General features: G+C 45.5%; 2 protein-coding genes across 2 annotated transcripts in view; both read left to right on the top strand.

Annotated features, from left to right (window-relative positions):
• Sppl (signal peptide peptidase-like protein) overlaps positions 1 to 17,769 on the top strand; it is a 327,977-nt gene that overhangs the window by 99,343 nt on the left and 210,865 nt on the right. The window lies entirely within an intron of this gene.
• LOC143375776 (uncharacterized) lies at positions 8,843 to 16,766 on the top strand. Its single transcript, XM_076825236.1, has one exon. It carries the CDS (start codon positions 9,968 to 9,970, stop codon positions 11,648 to 11,650), a length of 1,683 nt encoding a protein of 560 aa, XP_076681351.1. The 5' UTR covers positions 8,843 to 9,967; the 3' UTR covers positions 11,651 to 16,766.

The following is a 17,769-nucleotide window of genomic DNA, read 5'->3' as shown; positions in this document are numbered from 1 at the left end:
ACTTTCTTCGGTACCCGACCTCCTATTAACATTGGAAAACTTGTTACAACGCCACTTTCCATTGAGAACTAGCTATAAGCTAATACAGAAGCTGCTTATTTTGAAGTGTATTGATTTGCAGCGTACGTAATCACTGAGAGCAAAAGTAACCACCGACGTGGGTCAGAGTACCCGTGCTCACCGCAGAGGCGATATCCACTTACCCCCGATTTCTAATGCATCTCGGTTGGCCTGTGGTTTTCCTCGTTTCTCGGGGACGAAGGAATTTCGCAAGTCGAGCGACTACCTCGTTGCATAAGAGGCCACCGATTCCAAGGGACCGTTCCTCGGCCGAAAAATGTTCCAAAGGAGGCTTGCCAATGCGTTCTTCCCACTGGCGAGGCCCGTAATCGCCCGAGTGGCTGCTACGATCGCGAATCACCCGTATACCGGGTGACCGTTAGGGCATAGGCATGGGGAACGGTATTCCGGAATGGTTCTGGTTGTCGTTGCTAATGAAATTCGCACGGTCGGGTCTAATGTAATTCAGAAATTTGATTACCGTTGCGAACGGTCACGGCAACGCATTCTGAGTAGACACCTTGGCCTTGGTGGCGTGCAAAGAGAAAGAGTGACCAGTTGACTGTGGAAGAATGCGAAGAAAGAGTGAAACTTCATGTTCCGACGAGCACGCGAGGAAGATGACAGTTGGATTCAGGGAGCAATTTAAAAGCAGATTTGGTACCTTCGATTAAAGTATCAAGATCGTCTAAGTGATAAGATATCTTTAGAAGAATGCAAAGGAAAATTGAGGCTTCGAGTTGGTGGAATGGGAAGAGGGTGGCTTGGACTTTCTTATCCATGATAAAGCTTCAGGTTTCGAAGACACGTCGATTTCTAAACCTGAACCGCATCCACCGCGTTCGAGCCGTGAGAGAAACAGATTTACGGATTAAAGAAGTAACCTGAGCGTGTCTGTGTCGGCGGGCACGTACGCGAATAAAGTGGATCCCCTTCTACCATAAAGGGACCTGGTGCTACGAACCTGCTCGCTTCTCTCGATGGCAGTGACCTGCTATAAGGGGTCTCTCACGGGCCCCCCATCGCCTTTATGCTCACGTGCGACGGTTCTCGGTTAAATGCCAGCCTTTGTGCTGTTAGGAAATTCATGTTTCGATATTGTTCGCCGTTACGCAAACCCGGCCGCATGAAAATTCCGCGGGAAAGGGGGCGACACTGTGCATTTCCTTAAGTTCAGTCGCTACTACAAATTCTTCTTCCTCGAGACGATCATTTAAGGTGATATTCCCGTCTAGAGGGCCATTTTTGCCATATTTGGTCCATTTTTGCCATTTTTTGGTGCATTTTTTTAGGGATGACGTACATAAAAACACAATCATCTTCAGATCATCGTATCGACAGGCTACGGTAACGTCTGATGGATCCGACTATCTTGATCCCGAATGGAATTGAAAACCGTACACGGTGAGTCACGGTGGATCTCTAACGATGCTCGGATTTGGTCGAGAATGCGCGCCACTCAGCGCTGCTTTCGCATGAGTTCCATGCGCCGGTCTGCCATCAATAGTCACGTCGATGTACTTGCAGGCTGTTGCCTATCTAGAGGCACGGCTACGTGACGGAAAAGCGGATACTCCGTGTCGGAAGTTCCGTTGCTCCCGATGCGCGTACGGGAAAGAATTTTTCTTAGTTTCTCCTACGGCACTCGCGTCGCGGTTATGAATATATTCCTTGTCCCCCGCGCCCGTTCACGATCCAATGCCGTGCCCGCGAGAACCCGTTCAGATTCCGCGGATGCTTTTGGTGATATTAGAAAGTAATTAAAAAGCAGCGGCGCTTGAAAGTATCTAACCGAAGGCAACAAGTCTAAGCGATTCTAGCCACAGGCTTTTTCGACCGGCAAAAAAAAACGAATATTCTGAATTGTAGAAACTTTAGAAACTCTTTAGACCAGCTCCTACGGAAATGGATAGGTATGAAGATTTCTAAAAATTCTTCTTTAGAAGTCGCTATGGGAAGAGTAGGACGTTGGGAGTTTGAATGGCGTAGTGCCATTCATAGTTTCACGCAATCGGCCGTTAAACCGTCTACTTGACCCGTTGTTGGAGTTGCGATGGGAATCGCGAGTTTCTAAACGACTTCGCGCACGTTAATGAAGCCTTAATTACTGGGAGGAACATTGTATCGAGCAACACCCGTTAGATTGGTCGACGGGTCTCCAGCCGATTGCATTAGTAAAAGTGAACCGCTACAACACGCTTCATCTCTTGTTCCCAGCGCTGCCGGCTCCCGTTATTCTAATCGGCCGGTGATTTCAATGCGCGCATGTGCCATCTGCGCAAGGGTAGCCAACCGTGCGCGAATTTGTATCCCCATCGGAACGTGTCTTGCGATGGATGCGTAAGAAAACCTGCTTTTAATTAAAGAATATATATGCCAGGTATTATGAAAGTGGTGTAAATAAAAAAAAACCCAAAATTGAGATTTCTATTATTATTATTTTATGTTGATTTATATTTCAATGTTATGAAAGAATTGTTGCAAAATTGCCATCAAGTCAGAGTCACTTGTTCTCTGTAAGTAATTTGCTCGAAAGGAAATAGTTACATATTTTTGTATTAGGAAATGAGAAAACGAAAGAAATCGAGAAATATACTTAATTATGCAGAGAATATAAGAAAAACTAGGAGAAATAGTGGTAAAGAATGCATTACCAATAATGGTAAAGTTGTTAGTGGCGACATTGAAAATAAAAATCGCTTTTCAGCACTTTTGGAATTTGGGAAGCATTCAAAGGTTTAAAAAACTCATCGCCATTTATGGCACTGGTGGCCAAACGAAAACGTTTTAATTGAGACTTACGCGTTCCGCGCGCCTTTAAACGACGGTCCACGCAATTCGCACCGAAAGGGATCTCTCCAGAAAAATTTCCACTGCAGCGTGCCGCCCCTATCTTTATGTTTGCCGAGCTTTCTCGCGGTGTCGTCGCTGATTAAATAATCTCCCGAGCGTGGAAGCACCTTCGGCGTCCTTGCGGGGTAAAAGAAAGTAGGAATGGTTTAAATGAAATGGCAAATACTTGGCGAATGACGTCCAGCGAGGAGAAGATTCGTAGATGCTGACGAGTGTCGCAGAGGCCGTGGTTTATTTGCATAGAACTTTCGAATTGTTGGCGCGATACTATAGTAGAAAGCAGTTAAAATAGTCGACGGGATTTCGAGGCGATGGGTCGCTGGCTGCCGCAAGTTAGCGCCTTCTCGAATGCACTGAACAAATGTTTACAGGAAAGGAATAAGAAATATGGACTCTTTCAAATTTCTGTCTTCTTTGAAACGTCTTTTAGGTGAGAAAAGAAGGAAGGAATATTGGATAGAACGAAGTATGGTCCGCAAAAACAATACAAAGAGTCCTTAGATTTCAGGATTTAATATTTGGAGGGAGTTGAAAGGATAAAAATATTTTTAATGCAAATTCAATTAGGTGAAAATTCATTATGTGATTATAAATTTTATTTGAAGAATAAAATCCAGTTTTCTTTTCCTTATACAAAGCTCTTGAATTACTTCAGTCGAGGTTACAATAATCTCCTTTTTCCTTTATCTTTAGGAGGTGCCAGGGCCCCTTGGCTCCCCTTCTGAGTGCGCCACTGCCTCGAATTATCAAAAAATGGCACACCATGGTAAGAAGCCCGAAATAATTCTCGATTCGGGGAGAAATAAAGGTATAGAGGAATTTTAAAATGCACGATAAAAAAAAAATTTTAATTTTTTTTCAAATATTTAAAAACAAAAATATAAAAATAATTTTTTTTTAAAAATTAAAAAAAATAATAATAATAAATGAATTAAAAAAAAATTAAAAACAAAATTTAAAAAAAATAAAAAAGAGGTTACTAGGTTTCCTCGACAGGATTCTCTGCATATTTCATGCTTTTTCTCTAGCCACGTTCGAGTAAGAAACAGGATAGTGGTTCGTGAGATGCCATTGACACATTCCTCTAATTTAGCCTGAAGAAATCACGCTGAAACGAAATATGGTAATAAAATTCTATTTTTATTTCAAACGGCGGACCTCTGGTTGGGAATTTTTCCAAAAGTCGCCTGCGAGATCCACAGTTCCAAGTCACAGATTAAAAGTTCCTCCAGTCTCGCTTCGCCGCTGCGCCGTTAAGAAGAAAGCAATTAAATTACGCAAACATGGCAAAAGGCGCTGCAATCGAAAGGTGAAAATTACAATCATCGTCCCCGATCGAATCGGAAGGAAAGGAGCAAGGGAAATGATCGTTTCTTTAACGCAGTTAACTCGGGAAAGGATCATTGATCGTTTTAAGAATATTCTTGGCAAATTCGAAACGGTACTTTTTCTATGTCAGAAAGAAGGCGTTCCCTCGCTGCTTCAAGCTTCCAGGCAAAAGATTGTTATGCATCGACGCTTAGAATATCTTGACCGATATTTTTCTTACTCACGGGATGGTTTTCTATCGACGCAGAGTAATCTCTCACCGCTCGAATATTATTTTAAAAGGTACAGAATTCGTTTAATGGTACCCTCCGGTTAAAACGCTCGAAAAATAGATGATTTTTATTAATTTTTTACAAGAACAGGTTACAACATATCCTAAAGAATGTTTTTTGGCTTTTATTAATACACACGGTAGGGCAAATTTTCAGGTGTATCTCGCCGCTCTGTGAATATCAGTGCGCTGGAAAATGAAACGAACGAGTATCGTCATTTTATTAACCCGGAAAAAGGAGAAAGAAGATTGCCAAGTGTTTTGAAAGCTTTCCCCGCCGACTCGAGACCGGTATTGCTCTCTTACCGGAAGTCTAAAGTGGAATTTCTTTGTGGCTTCGGGCTTCCCGAGGTAAAAGTTTGTCACGGTTACGCTGCCATTTATTATTTGCTCATTTCCAGCTACCGTGAATGCATTACAGCCGCGCTATAGACGCAAAAAGATTCTACCAACAGGAGAACCGCATATTTCCACTAAGAATGGCACATTCGTGCTGTCCAAGTTTTTATCTTACACCAGGGGAACTAAATTGTAGAATGCATTAGGTTGAAAATGTTGCAAAGGATGGGACAGAAGGAAGGAAAAAGATATTCATCGAGAGGAGGCGATTGCTCGAGTTGCAACTCCTGGATTCCTCGTAATTAACGCGACAACGACCCACTGACCCACTCCATCCTCGATTTCAGGAACCTTCGAAACATCGGGGTGAAAAATGACACGTAGCGTGCAATTTGGTCGATGGTACTTTAATGCTTTAATCTTCTCTCGAACAGTAGATGTATTTAATTCCTTGTTACTCGTGCAGGTTTATCAGTGCCATTTGGGCTATCTATGGTTGATCCACCGTCGATCTAGGCGGTAGATTCTCTGCGCGAAACAAAAGAGAAGAGACGCAAGGAGAAAGGCAGAAATTCCTTTGGAGATTCGAATAAGAGTATTCGAGGATCGTAAACTGCGCGCGTGTGCGCGTCCTCCTGGAAATCAGCAGGATTTACGTCGACGCTAGTGGAGGAACCGGTGATTTCAACGATCGGCAAGCGGTTTCGTAGAACCTTGTGGTCGTCCTTCGACCAAGGATAAAGCGGTTCCATCTTCTCGAAATGAATACTGGGACGAGTGGGGCCTGGTTCCGACGATTTGCATAATAATGCGACGTTCTCGATCGCCACGGAATGCGCGCTTATTTTCGGGACTCCTCTGGTTCTAAAGTACCACTGGAATCCTTAACGCCTCTGTTGTGCGAATTTTTATTTAATTTAACGCGGAGCCAGCAAGATCTGCGTGTCGCTAAAGACATTTATCGTGTCACTTTGGTCGGTGATATTAAAAAGGTTGGGCGACACTGAAGAGGGATGATGGGTAGATTAGGACGGATTCCGATCGACTGATTATTGTATCACTGGAATTGTTTGAAATGATACAACACCACACCACATCACAACTATGGTTCACACTTCACGTTCCACGCTTCACATTTCACACTTTACATTCCACGCTTCACAGTTAACAACTCACACTTCACACATAACAGCTTACTCTTCAAACATAAAATTAGTCTTCTCGCGAAAGTTCAACAAAGTTGCAAAGGACAAAATTTTTCAACAATGTTGCAAATGAAGTAGCGTGAAAGTGAGGCAACAATGTAGAATAGTGTTGAAAGAATTCATTGAGAAATAATAATAATTTTTCCAAAAAAAATCCACAATTCCCACCTTTGCCTCTCGTTCCACTTTTCATTCCCCATCCGAGGCGTTGAAAAATAATCGAAATGTACGAAGCATGCAAAACGCTCCGTTGACCGCTCCCCAAGTACACGAAATTTCACAATTCGGCCACAGTCAGGGTCTCTCGGTCACGTGACCCCGATTCCACGTTTTCTGGCCTGGCATGACACCGGGCTTGCGCTGCAGGATCGTCATCTCTTCCTCTTCTCGGCTAATTACAAAGAAAACATTTCCGTCGTCCGGTTGTATCACATGTTGGCCACGCTTTTAATCTAAAGAAGACGTAGAAATTGCAGAGGAAACGTGTCTGGTAGCACAGGAAATTCCAAGCAAGATTTGTCGTCTCGCAGCGGTGCAAACCGGATATTCGCCTGTCCCAATAAATTATACCGTTTATACAAATAAATCGAATAGAATTTTCTGCCTGTGTTTGCAGTTTTGTTCATTACCAATGATCGAATAAAAAATAATAACACAGTTTAATGTAAGAAATAAAACGTAATTCCGAACATCGAAACTCTACAAATAACCTCATCAACTATGCGCAAGGCCATCGCTAATTACACACATTCGTTAGCTACTTAAAGAAGATATTGCTAATGTTATAAATGCACTTTAGTAGTAATTTCTCTAAAGTATACCACAGTTTTACCGACTGTGTCAAATTTGCAGCTGAGTGCAGCAATTAAGCGATTAGCGGGAGCAATTAAAACCCCGAGTAATCAGCCTAGGGAACGCGAGGCTTGGTGCTGGAAAAGGGTGGGCCATATAAAACATTACACGTTGTTTCCTTTATTATCATTAGCGATAAAGATCGGTAATTACTATGCTTTAATTTAAAATAAATTTCTTACACTCGAGAAATAATTATTTAAAGATACGTATAAAAATATATCGTCGGTACAGTTAATGATGTCGAGAAAAATATTTGACAAATTTTACACGGCGACAATTTTCTATAAACGCGATGAATTAAAATAGACAAGTTCAAAATGGGTGACCATTAAATGACGCTCGATGGCTCAATTCTCCCTACAGTAGCCTCCGCGTGTCCCCTTTATGAATAGCAATTACCCGACGCTTCGATTTGCGCGGGTTGCGCAACGAATATCCACGATTTCGCCTTCGCGGCCATGCCACGCGGTGCACAACAGAACGGACGTCCAGACACCTCGACCTGGAGACCTCGAATCGGCTCCTGCCAAAAGAGAATCGCACGTATTCGGGCCTCCCATGGTTAGCGGGGCACTCTCTGACCTATAAAGGGCAGCGCTGTGTGGTTGTGCACAGGTGCGTGGTTATCTGAAGGCTACCACCTGCCTGGAACGTGGGAGCTTTCCCTTCTCAGGCAGATCTGGCCTCCGATGTCACGGGAAGTGTCTAGAAACGATGAGGCATTGGCTCAGCGTTAGGTAGGAAATGGATCTGTGGTAAAGATGGAGCTTCCTCAGGAAATCTGATCTTCAGTGTCCCACAGAGGAACTCCGAGTGGATAGACACTCTACTGATCAGAGTTCATACGTTACCACTGCGTCAATGTATCCCACTAGTAAATTGATGCAACGAGAAACTATTTGTATACATATGTATGAAGATAGTTTATGGTTCGTGAATTCAATTACACCGTGTACTCTTTTCATGAGTAATTTGTGACGGTTCACTATCCCTGGTGCTTATGCTTTGCTACTTTCTTGATAAATTGCAGGTTCAATTTAATTGCTATGCTATCAGGTTTATTTTATATTGCTGCATAAATTGTTCATTATCGGTGGCCCTTTTTTATGGGTGGCTTTGAGATGGCTACGGAGAAACTTTCCTTGTGTTCGATCGATGGCTGGTACTTGATCATCGAAACAGGGGTACACCTCGGTAAAGCGTTCCCAACTGATTTCGAGCGCCGCGCTAACGAACGCGTACTACTTTCTTTCCACGCGCCAAGTCAGATCTAATCGGCTTTGATTAAAATTGTAAATGTGGCTCGATAGGTATTCAACTCACTGACACACGCGCAGGTTTAGTCTTTCTCGGTAAATACATGCTGATCATGCGTCTACCTGAGGCCGTGGCGCGTATGTATAATGCAATTAAAAAAGCCACTCCATTTCCTTTTAAGTAGCTCGATACACCTCTGATAATAAATTCGTAGTTTACAAGCCTCGTAAGTGTCGTAACACGATATTAACGATGCAGCTGGTACACTGCTACGCTAAGAGTGCTGTTTTGGATCACATGATCAGTGGCCTAAATAATCTCGTAAAGGATTAAATATATTTTACAAGTACCATTGCCAGAAGTCCGAAGACAGAGCCCTCTCCCAGTAACCCAGCGAGCAAGAGCGCAAGTAGCGGAGACAAAACACGTCGTTGCATCACCAGCGGAGAAAAACGGCGAGAGCTATTAGCGTTCCTCTATAAACTCCGCCGAGGAATGCCCGTTTCCCTCGGCACAGTTCCAGACACCCCATAGAACGAAGGGTTCCCGAGGTAGGTACGGCGACACGGCGAGCCAGGGAGTGCCTCACCTGAAGCAGAAAAGCGGCACTCGAGAAAGAGAGGGGCCCCGGTGAACGTAGTGGGGCCTCCTCCGACGGAGTCTCACGCCTTCCATCAGTCCCCAGTCCGAGAAGGAGCGTACAGGCGGCTGCAGCGTGTCATTCCGCTCGCAAACGTGCGCGTTCGGTAGTCGAGGCCACGGCGCAGGCCAGTGGAACGGTGTCTTTGCTTTTATCGCGGGTGAATACGGCCCCCCCGGGAACCTAAAAAGACAGGAAGATTCGTCAGTTACTAGCTCTTAGAATAGCCAGGCGAACGCAGAGGCAGCGACATCTGTGAGGCATTCGGACGTCCGTGGCCGACGCGAGACGGCGAAGGATTGCGGTACTCTAGGCGGCTGGATCACAGGAACGCGGAGGCAGCGCCATTTTCATAATTCTCAAAGCCGATGAGGATCGCAGAAACGTCCGAGACGGCGGTTCGCGTGGCTGACGCCTGCGGCCGCGCCTTTGGATACCACCAGCGTCGACGCACCGTTCGACGTTGAATTCCACGTCGTATGCCGCGGTGAGAGCTTCCCGTGGTGTCGGTGTGCCGGGTGTGTACCAGTCGATCGGTACACGTGGAGGTGAGGGGCGACCAGGCAGACGGCGACGCCACTGGCGTATACCGCATACCACAGGAGGACCCGGCCAGGTAGTGGGAGGTTGGAAAAGGTTGTCGGGAGCTGGCTGGAAGAGAAAGAAACGGAGGAAGAGGCGGTAGTGTTGAGGTGAGCCAGGTAGAGGCGAGAGGAGCGGTCGACGCTGGTGGGGAAGCCGTCAGAAGGCGGCCATAATGGCCTGACGCGATCTCAAGCGAGTGGCGGCTACAGCTGCTGCGAAATAGCCGAGAGCGGCTCTCCTCGTTGTCCACGCACGCGTATTTTGCAACGTCTTACGGGCCGTGTCTTTGGAAAGTGACTGCGTAATCGCGAGTGGAGTGAGTTTTGCCTGATGGAGTCCTCGAGTTTCCGTGTGCACAGTGATTGTACGAGCCGCGTGTGTGCTTCAATTATCGATACGATTCAATGGTGTTCGATGGCTCGGGTGTTCTGACTTTGTCATAGCTTCATCGGGATCGTGTAGGCTCTGTTCCAGTTCCACGTTTGATTTCTTCTTGTGCCAGAGGAAGGAGAGAACCACGAGGCTAGACTGCCTCTGCCTGCATCGGTCCGATCAAGCGAGTCAGGTAGAAAAATGAGGGGTGCCAATCAAGACACGGCAACGCCATACTGTCGGTGCAGAGTTCTCTACCTGGGAAGCTCCGTCCCCCACGCGAGCAAAGAGGGTCTGCTGGGTGTTCAGGAGCCTCTGCGCGAGCTGTACCCCGAGCAGGGTGCATTGGGTGCACGTGGAATCGACTCCTGGCTGAGCGTTTGGAGCAACGGCCTCCTGCTGGAGAATGTCGACGAGCACCGCAAGAAGGTCACCAGGTTTTTCCCGATAGAGGCATTGCATTATTGCGCAGCAGTCCGGCATGTAAAAGGCGGAAGCGGGGATTCCTCGAACACGAGGTTCCTGCCCCTGGACTCGCCGTTCGCACGGAACCCTAGCGCCAATCATCCGCCCCTTTTCGCTGCTGTGTTGAGACGGACTACTGGCATCAAAGTTCTCGAATGTCATGCGTTCATCTGTAAACGCGATATGGCAGCCAACGCCCTGGTCAGGTGTTGTTTCCATGCATACGCGGACAGCAGCTACGCCAAGGGTATGGACCCGAACACGGCGACGACAAATGGTGTGACAACTGGCCATCCATCGAGTAACAGCCTCTATCATACCCTCGGCGGCTCTAGTACAACCTTGGACAGCCCTCAAGCGACACGTTTGGATGCTACCTCGACGGATGACCTGAGCCTGTACAATGGGGATGAGAATCACAAAGTCTGGGCCAGAGGCCGGGACGAGGTCGACGGTTTATACCAAGAACAAGGGACCCTGAGAAGTACCAAGGGTTCGAGGCCTCGTCAGCTAGTCGCTCCACCTCCTCCACCGCCCCCACCGCCTCCTCCTTCTCAGCCCCTGCTTCTGGAAGAGTCTTCATCGTCCTCGGTCCGCAGGAAAGCTAACAAGAAGCTGAAGAAATTGAAAAACAGGGCGGTACACGAAGATCCCCTACATCAGTCGCACCTGCACCCCCTACATCAGGGAATATACACCAACGGCCATGGACATCACACTCTCGGCCACCCAGTCAGACAGCAGCACTATCATCCTCACCCTCTGCCACCTAGTAGTCGATCCGTCGCTGGAACTCTAGCCAGACCAGCGCCAGTGCTTTTGGTACCAGCTGCAACGCTACCCAGAAAGGCGCATCATCATCCTCGAGGGTTGAGACCCATTCCAGCGGCCGCTCCAATTGTCCCAGTTTATGCTCCACTGCCAGTGGTGCCTCCGCCGCCAGCAGCAGCGATCTACGCGGGCGGGACGTACGGTACAGCCGGCAACAGGGGCAGAAGACAACATCCCGAGGCAGACACTTCGACTCTGGGTGCTTCCAGACGGCTGGCAGTGTCTCATGCTGACTTAACCACAGCGGAAATGAATCGTTCTGCTGACAGTCCAGAGAACGAATCTCGATTTGGCACTGGCATCTACCGACGGAAGGGCCACTTGAACGAGAGGGCGTTTTCTTACAGCATCCGAGCGGAGCACCGCAGCAGGAGCCACGGTAGCCTAGCCTCTCTGGGATTCAGTGCCCAGAACGGCAACGCGCTGCCCAAAGAGGAGAAGAAGGACAGAGAAATCGCTCAACTGGTGGCTGGGCTGAACCTGGACGATAGCCCAGAGAGAACGCAGCCCACGGCGAACTCTCGGAGCGGTTACTCCCATCATCAGCCGCAGCAGCTCCAGCCGCTGCCCAGGCCCAGGCCTCGTTAGGACTTGCCACATATCCCTCGTTGACTGATAAGTGCGTCAGAGCCTAAGAACGGTAGTTGCTGAGCGTTTTTCGTGTACAGTATGCGTTTGGGTTCAGGCGAAGAGCGTTCCACTCAGCAAATGGACTGACAGTGCGAATCAATGAATAATTTTAGGGATCTTTCGACTCTGACTTGCGGTCTGGATTTGAATAACAAGTAGAGCCAAGGGTTCACGATCATTTTTCGAAGGAAGTGTTTTCCGCAGCCCGAAACTTGGACTCGCTTCGAAGGATCCACAAAGGACTATTGATCGGGGTACACGTCTGAGGAGGAAGGAACTTTTTCCCCCAGGGAAAAACGGTCTATTCATTGCCAGTGTTAGCGTGGAAAATCGTGATGGGTGGCCTAGCCAAGTCGCGTCCAACTGGTTCAGGTGGTTTTCGTTTCTCGGAACAGCCTTCGCCCGAGTAGGAAAATTACTCGGACAAAAAGCTGCAGGAGCCTGGTCTCATCTTCGTCCCACCGGTTCTCTACCCGATGACCTCGTTAATCTTATCTCGAAAGTTGATCGCCTTTGTCGAATTAAGGACTTATAGATTGTGCCAGAGAGTTCCAAGAACAAATTATAGGTCGAGGATGAAAAATCGGTCGACTCGAACGTTTTGGGAGAAAGTTGTCTCTCCAAGAATCTCTCAATTTCAAGCAGTTCTCCAATCCGTCTACAATTCTTCTTTGTTACGATCAATAAACCCTCAGTCACCAGCTAATCTATTCAATTAGAAACCAAAGCAATTAAGAGTATATAACCTCTGTCGATCGGTGTTCATGGAAGAGATTGCAGAATCAGGATGACATAATGTCCACGCGAAGCGTAGCGACCTTCCTGTCACGACACGAGCAGACTAATTAGCTTCAGCTCGAATTATTGTCGCCTAACCAAGAAGATTGTTCCGATGGCTGGAGAGCTCGTTAGGCGACGAAACCGCGGAGGCATGGTAGCCCGCTACCTCGTGATGTTTCCTCCGAGAAAACGGGTCGGTAGTTTTGCTAAGAATTCAGGTATCCCTGCACCGTAAAAGCTGTTGTTTCCGTATATTTCAATGCAGGGGAATAAATAATTACGAGACTATTCACGAATGTACGGCTTACAAATCGGGGAATCCCCTAAATTCTAATAAAGTTAGGTTAGTTCCTATCTCAAGACGCAACAGTGGAAAAGCAATTTTGTTTTACCGGTAGGAGGTAACGCGACGATATAAATTCCTCCGGCGAGCAAGTTTCTGCCGGCTCGCTCGTGAGAACGCGAACGTTAATCTTAATTGCGTGAGAAAAAATAACGACGACGCAGGGGAAAAGACTTGGAGATTCTAAAGTATTCGTGGCGTGGAATCAAGCCGTTGTGTTTTACGTCTCCTCATTCGCGTCGATAAGAGGAAAAAACAATCGCCGTATTTGCTCACAAAAAGAATTACATATAAAAGGAAACGGATAACTGTAAAAAAAGCTTACAAGGTGAAACTCATTATAGGATCATTTCCACAGTGAATCAGAGTTTCGCAACTGCAATTAAATGAAACCAGACTCGAGATATTACTCTCGTATTCATTGATAAAAATCAGTTGCAGGAATATATATGAAATGTGTCGGAAATATTTGAAGGTTATGGTGTCCTATGGTATTTGCCACTTTACGCGTATAGAGTGGTGACACTGTAATGCTTCCTGTGAGAAAATATGTCGTCAAGATTGTAGTCGCGTCAACTTTTCCGTGAGAAAATTAAGTTCCGTGATAAACAGCGACGATTTAATGACGATTGACGCGACGTAAATAATTGCCTCTGGAAGTGGTGGGACGGCATGGAACGAAATCTGGTGAATCTTAATGTAATCTTGAGTACAGCGCGGCAACATCACTAGCTGACGTAGTTGGCAATACGTTCCGGACAATTAACGTGATGAAGGTAATTAGAAGGCGGCTTAATGGGGGGGGGGGGGGGAGTTTGTGAGACATATTCGAGGGTAGGTTACAAGTGGCAGTGGCGCATTCAGGATTTAATCTTGAATAGATAAAAAAAAATTTAATTAAACTTTAATAAGGTGAAAATTCACTTCTAAATCCAATTTCAAAACTATATTAAAATAATTTATCCAGAAATGAAATTTAATGTAATTCATATAACCTACAATAATCTACATTTTGATTTGAATTACTTTTATTAAATTTAAATATTTAAAAAATCATATTAATAAATTCTTCAAGCAGCAATACATATAATTAATCCTATCGTGGCTCATCAATTAATATACAAATTCCTCTAAGTAAATTATAATACAAATTTATTTAAAGAATAAAATCCAGTTTTCTTTTTACAAAGCTTTTGAATTACTTTAGTCGTGGTTACATTAATCTCCTGTTTGCTTCTTTGGGTTTGCGTAAAAATCACTGCGCAAACTTGAGAAAAATTGAGGAATTAAAGAGTTTGAAAAGTGGGACACTGGGTATATCAAAAATTAAAGAATCAAGTATTCTTAAGATCGATTGCATGACGAAACCAGCTTGAAATTACATTAAGAATTTCAGATATCGATTAAGCCTCTCCCCAAACGAAGATCGACATTTTCTCAGTTGAAATTAGCTTATACCTGCGTGGAAGTCAAGCGCGGTCATTTCGAAACTGCTTACTTTTATGCGTCGACGAGCGCTCATTGCCACCGTCGCGTATGCATATACAATTAGGCTTGATTATCATCGACTCGCGGTCGATGTCGACCACTCACACATGCCACGTTTCGCAACTGTAGACCGATTTCTTTTTCTGTCGCGCCTGGCGTCTCGTTCATTCGTGTCAAAGAAACAATTCTGCAATTCGCTCGCACGCTGAACAACTTTTAATCGTGTTTCTTTTCCAGAGCAAAAGAATTCCAGAGTGAACGTCGTTAGCGATCGGCGGAACGCATGCAAATTGCGCCGGTAGCATTCAACGTTCCCTGGAAGCGGCTCTCGGTATTTGCGCTTCATCGATCGCATTGATCGCCGAGTGAAAAGTATCGCTTCTGTTTCGCAACGAGTCTCTCCGCTGTATCGCGACGCGTAACGTTTATAGGCGGTAAAAAAGACGAACGGCCAGGTAATGGCTCAAGGTATCGCGAGAGCAATGGACCGAATTAGCTCTGAATGCATAATAGTTGCTAATCAAGTCCCACGTGCGCGACATAGTTTCCTTTGCTCGGTGGACTCACTGCGATTCTGATGAAAAAGTTCAACGCGAATTCAGAGATATGCAAATCGACAGATAGGCGCGTAACGTGGCTGGTACGAAACGAAATCGGCTTTATTTTCGGAAATTTAGTTACTCGAGGCAACGAAAGCTTCTACTACTTTCTAATTTATTTAAATAAAATTTCGAATAAGGAATAAAAGTTGAAAAAATTACTCGTCATGTGTCGAATAAAGTTAACTCGGGTTAACGAACGAATGACGAATATTTTTTGTAACTTTCATTTGCTATTCGAAATTCTACAGCCCAGACACGATCACTTTTCGTGGGCACTGACACTTATCGGCCCAGCGAATTGAGCTCTGCTCGCGTTTGACTCGCGACACCATGAAGATTCCTTTCACTGTTCACCATGAATCAGAAGTGGATGCTAACGCGCCGCAGGCTATTTACAGTAGACTAATTCTTTCGAGAGACTATAATACCACGATCCCAGAAACGATTTGTACGATAAAGAATGCACTTCGCTGACCACCCAAGTCACGACTCCACGCAAGGGCTGGCTCGGTTTTAAAACAGCGGTGCCTTCCTTCCGTTATTATTCTGTTTCGAAATTTCGAGCGCCCCCCTTGAAAGAACCCAGCATAGGAATCAGTGCCAAACGCCATAATGCGTCCGACTTCGCGAACCACGCACCTATTTTTATTGCTCCTGACGGTAAGTTTAGCCCTTTCGCTATGGCACAGCCCACGAAGAAGCGGAGACTTCTTGCACCAACCTGAAACGCGCTTAATATCGTAGAAACGACACGCGAGTTTTAATGGGAATAATCAAAATTTTGCAATAAACAAATTGCTACAGTGGCCTTCCACAGCGAAAGGGTTAAACGCGGTAACTTGACACTTTGCTGTCTTCCAGGTCCTCGAATTTTGCTTCTCAATTGAACAATCGAACGTTTGAGGGGTTGAGAGAGATCGCGAAGCGTTAATTTAATGAGAAACTGTAACGATTCTTCTCGAGTTTAAGTCGCTTTTTAAGTTCCAAGTCGGACAGGTGCAACTGGAACTTATTTATTTAATCGCATGTGCCAGATGATTGTATAAAGCCTCCCAAACGGAGTATCTTCAGCTCGACGATAATAATAATTATCTCCTTCTAACATAATTCCATGTACCGCTCCGAAAACGAGGCAGAATCTCCTGTCCCATTCCCCCGGCTCATTTCGCTCGGAGTCGTGCGAAGTTCTCCCGCGACGCGCTTACGTAACCCTTCTAAAGATCACCGACGCGAATGCAACGCCTAGAACGCTGCCTCGCTGCGCGCAATGTTCTTCCAGAATGAACTCGATGCAACGAGATATGGGATCGAAGGGAGTGTACCGGTGGCGCGCGGGAAATGGTAGCAAAACAATCCTTAAGCCGGGGATCCACTTGAGAGCCGAGCTAACCTAACCTATGCTATAAAACATAAAAAAAAACATAGCATAGCTTAGCTTTTGGTGGAAACGGTCCCACAAGGATGTATCGAAGCTAATTTTTTATAACTTAGCTTAGCTTTCAGGTGGATTGCCGGCTTTATAGCGAGAAAGCTACGGGAGATGCGCGCCTTCGTCTTGAATTATTTCTAAACGTGTTATGTATGTTGTTACGCGTCGATTGCCATTCAAAATCAGTTAATAATAAACTAACAATGCGACTAAAAGTGAGCATTCAGTCATTGCCATCCGCTTCTTTCACAAATAATCCTGAGATGCGACTGACGTTTGTAAGGTGCCGTCTATGGAAGCGTGAGATGGGGAGTGGCGGTGCACTTTGGGGTTCCCAGTAGTGTGGGTAGATTTTGCGAATCAATTTGCGCTTAATTTTTTGCAAAAACCGCAATTTGGGCGATTACTAAAAAATAAATCGCTCTTTCACTTTTTGTTCTTTCTTTCTTTATTTTTTGTATGTTGTCCGTTGCTTTTAGTGTGGTTACACGAGAATCCCTCCTTAAGTTACTTTTATACCTGTATTTTTATTATTATGTAATCCAAAGAAGCCATGCGATTTGATTGGTTGTGCCTTTGGGCGCTTTTTCCTTTACGAGTTTGCGCCACAGGTTTCTGAAATCTTGGCACACTGGGCCCCAGAGGTCGCGCTTGAAGATTATTATTGCACAGAGTGTTGGCCGGGGACAGCGCCTGCAGAGGATCGATGGGCACGCGGAGTCCGATGGGATCGACGGCGTTCACCGTGGCTGGAAGTCAAGCGTTTCCTGCACGGCGGACGGGTGCATACCTCTGCACTCTTGGACGAAAGCACGCGAGCCTTCGTCGTCGACCACATTCCGTTCTCGCGTATAATTTTCAGGGTTAACCACAGCCGATGATACGCTAGTTTCGCGACCCCGACAAACGTCCCTGGAATGCAAATCGCCTTGATTGGCAGCTTAAGTGGAACGCGATTTTCCTCCCCCTTCCTATCCCCTGCTGGCTTAACGGGGAGCACCGCTGCGACGGCCAGAAAAATTGCCTTTCTTAAGAATTTCTTTCAGGAATAATTTACAGTTTTTATATGAAAAATTTATTACCTACTTTCAATGCAATGTGTTTAGAGACTATGCAAAAAATTGAATGAAAAAACATGCATAAATTGTAATGCATTGATTAATCTTCTAGATCCCTCACAAAACAGGTCGCTGATGAGATGTATAACTATGGAACAGTAGCTTAGATATCAAATTTATTTTTATTTTTAAAAACTATATGAGTGTAGTTTCTGTTAGACGTACGGATTTTTTGATCGAAAACAAATTTTTTGAAATACGCTAAAAAACTGACCACCTTATTTGCAGAGTTCGAATTTCTTCTTCTAAAAAGCACCATTTCTACAAAAATAATTTGATTGAAAAATCGGCACAAGCAACGGAAACTACACTCATAT

The sequence above is a fragment of the Andrena cerasifolii genome, chromosome 13 (assembly GCF_050908995.1).
Source record: "Andrena cerasifolii isolate SP2316 chromosome 13, iyAndCera1_principal, whole genome shotgun sequence".
In the NCBI taxonomy this organism is placed as follows: Eukaryota; Metazoa; Arthropoda; class Insecta; order Hymenoptera; family Andrenidae; genus Andrena; species Andrena cerasifolii.
This window is presented reverse-complemented; position numbering and strand designations above follow the sequence as displayed.

What these genes read in the sequence shown, in the direction of transcription:
- LOC143375776 (XM_076825236.1), top strand. Translation starts at nt 9,968, where the DNA reads ATGAGGGGTGCCAATCAAGACACGGCAACGCCATACTGTCGGTGCAGA.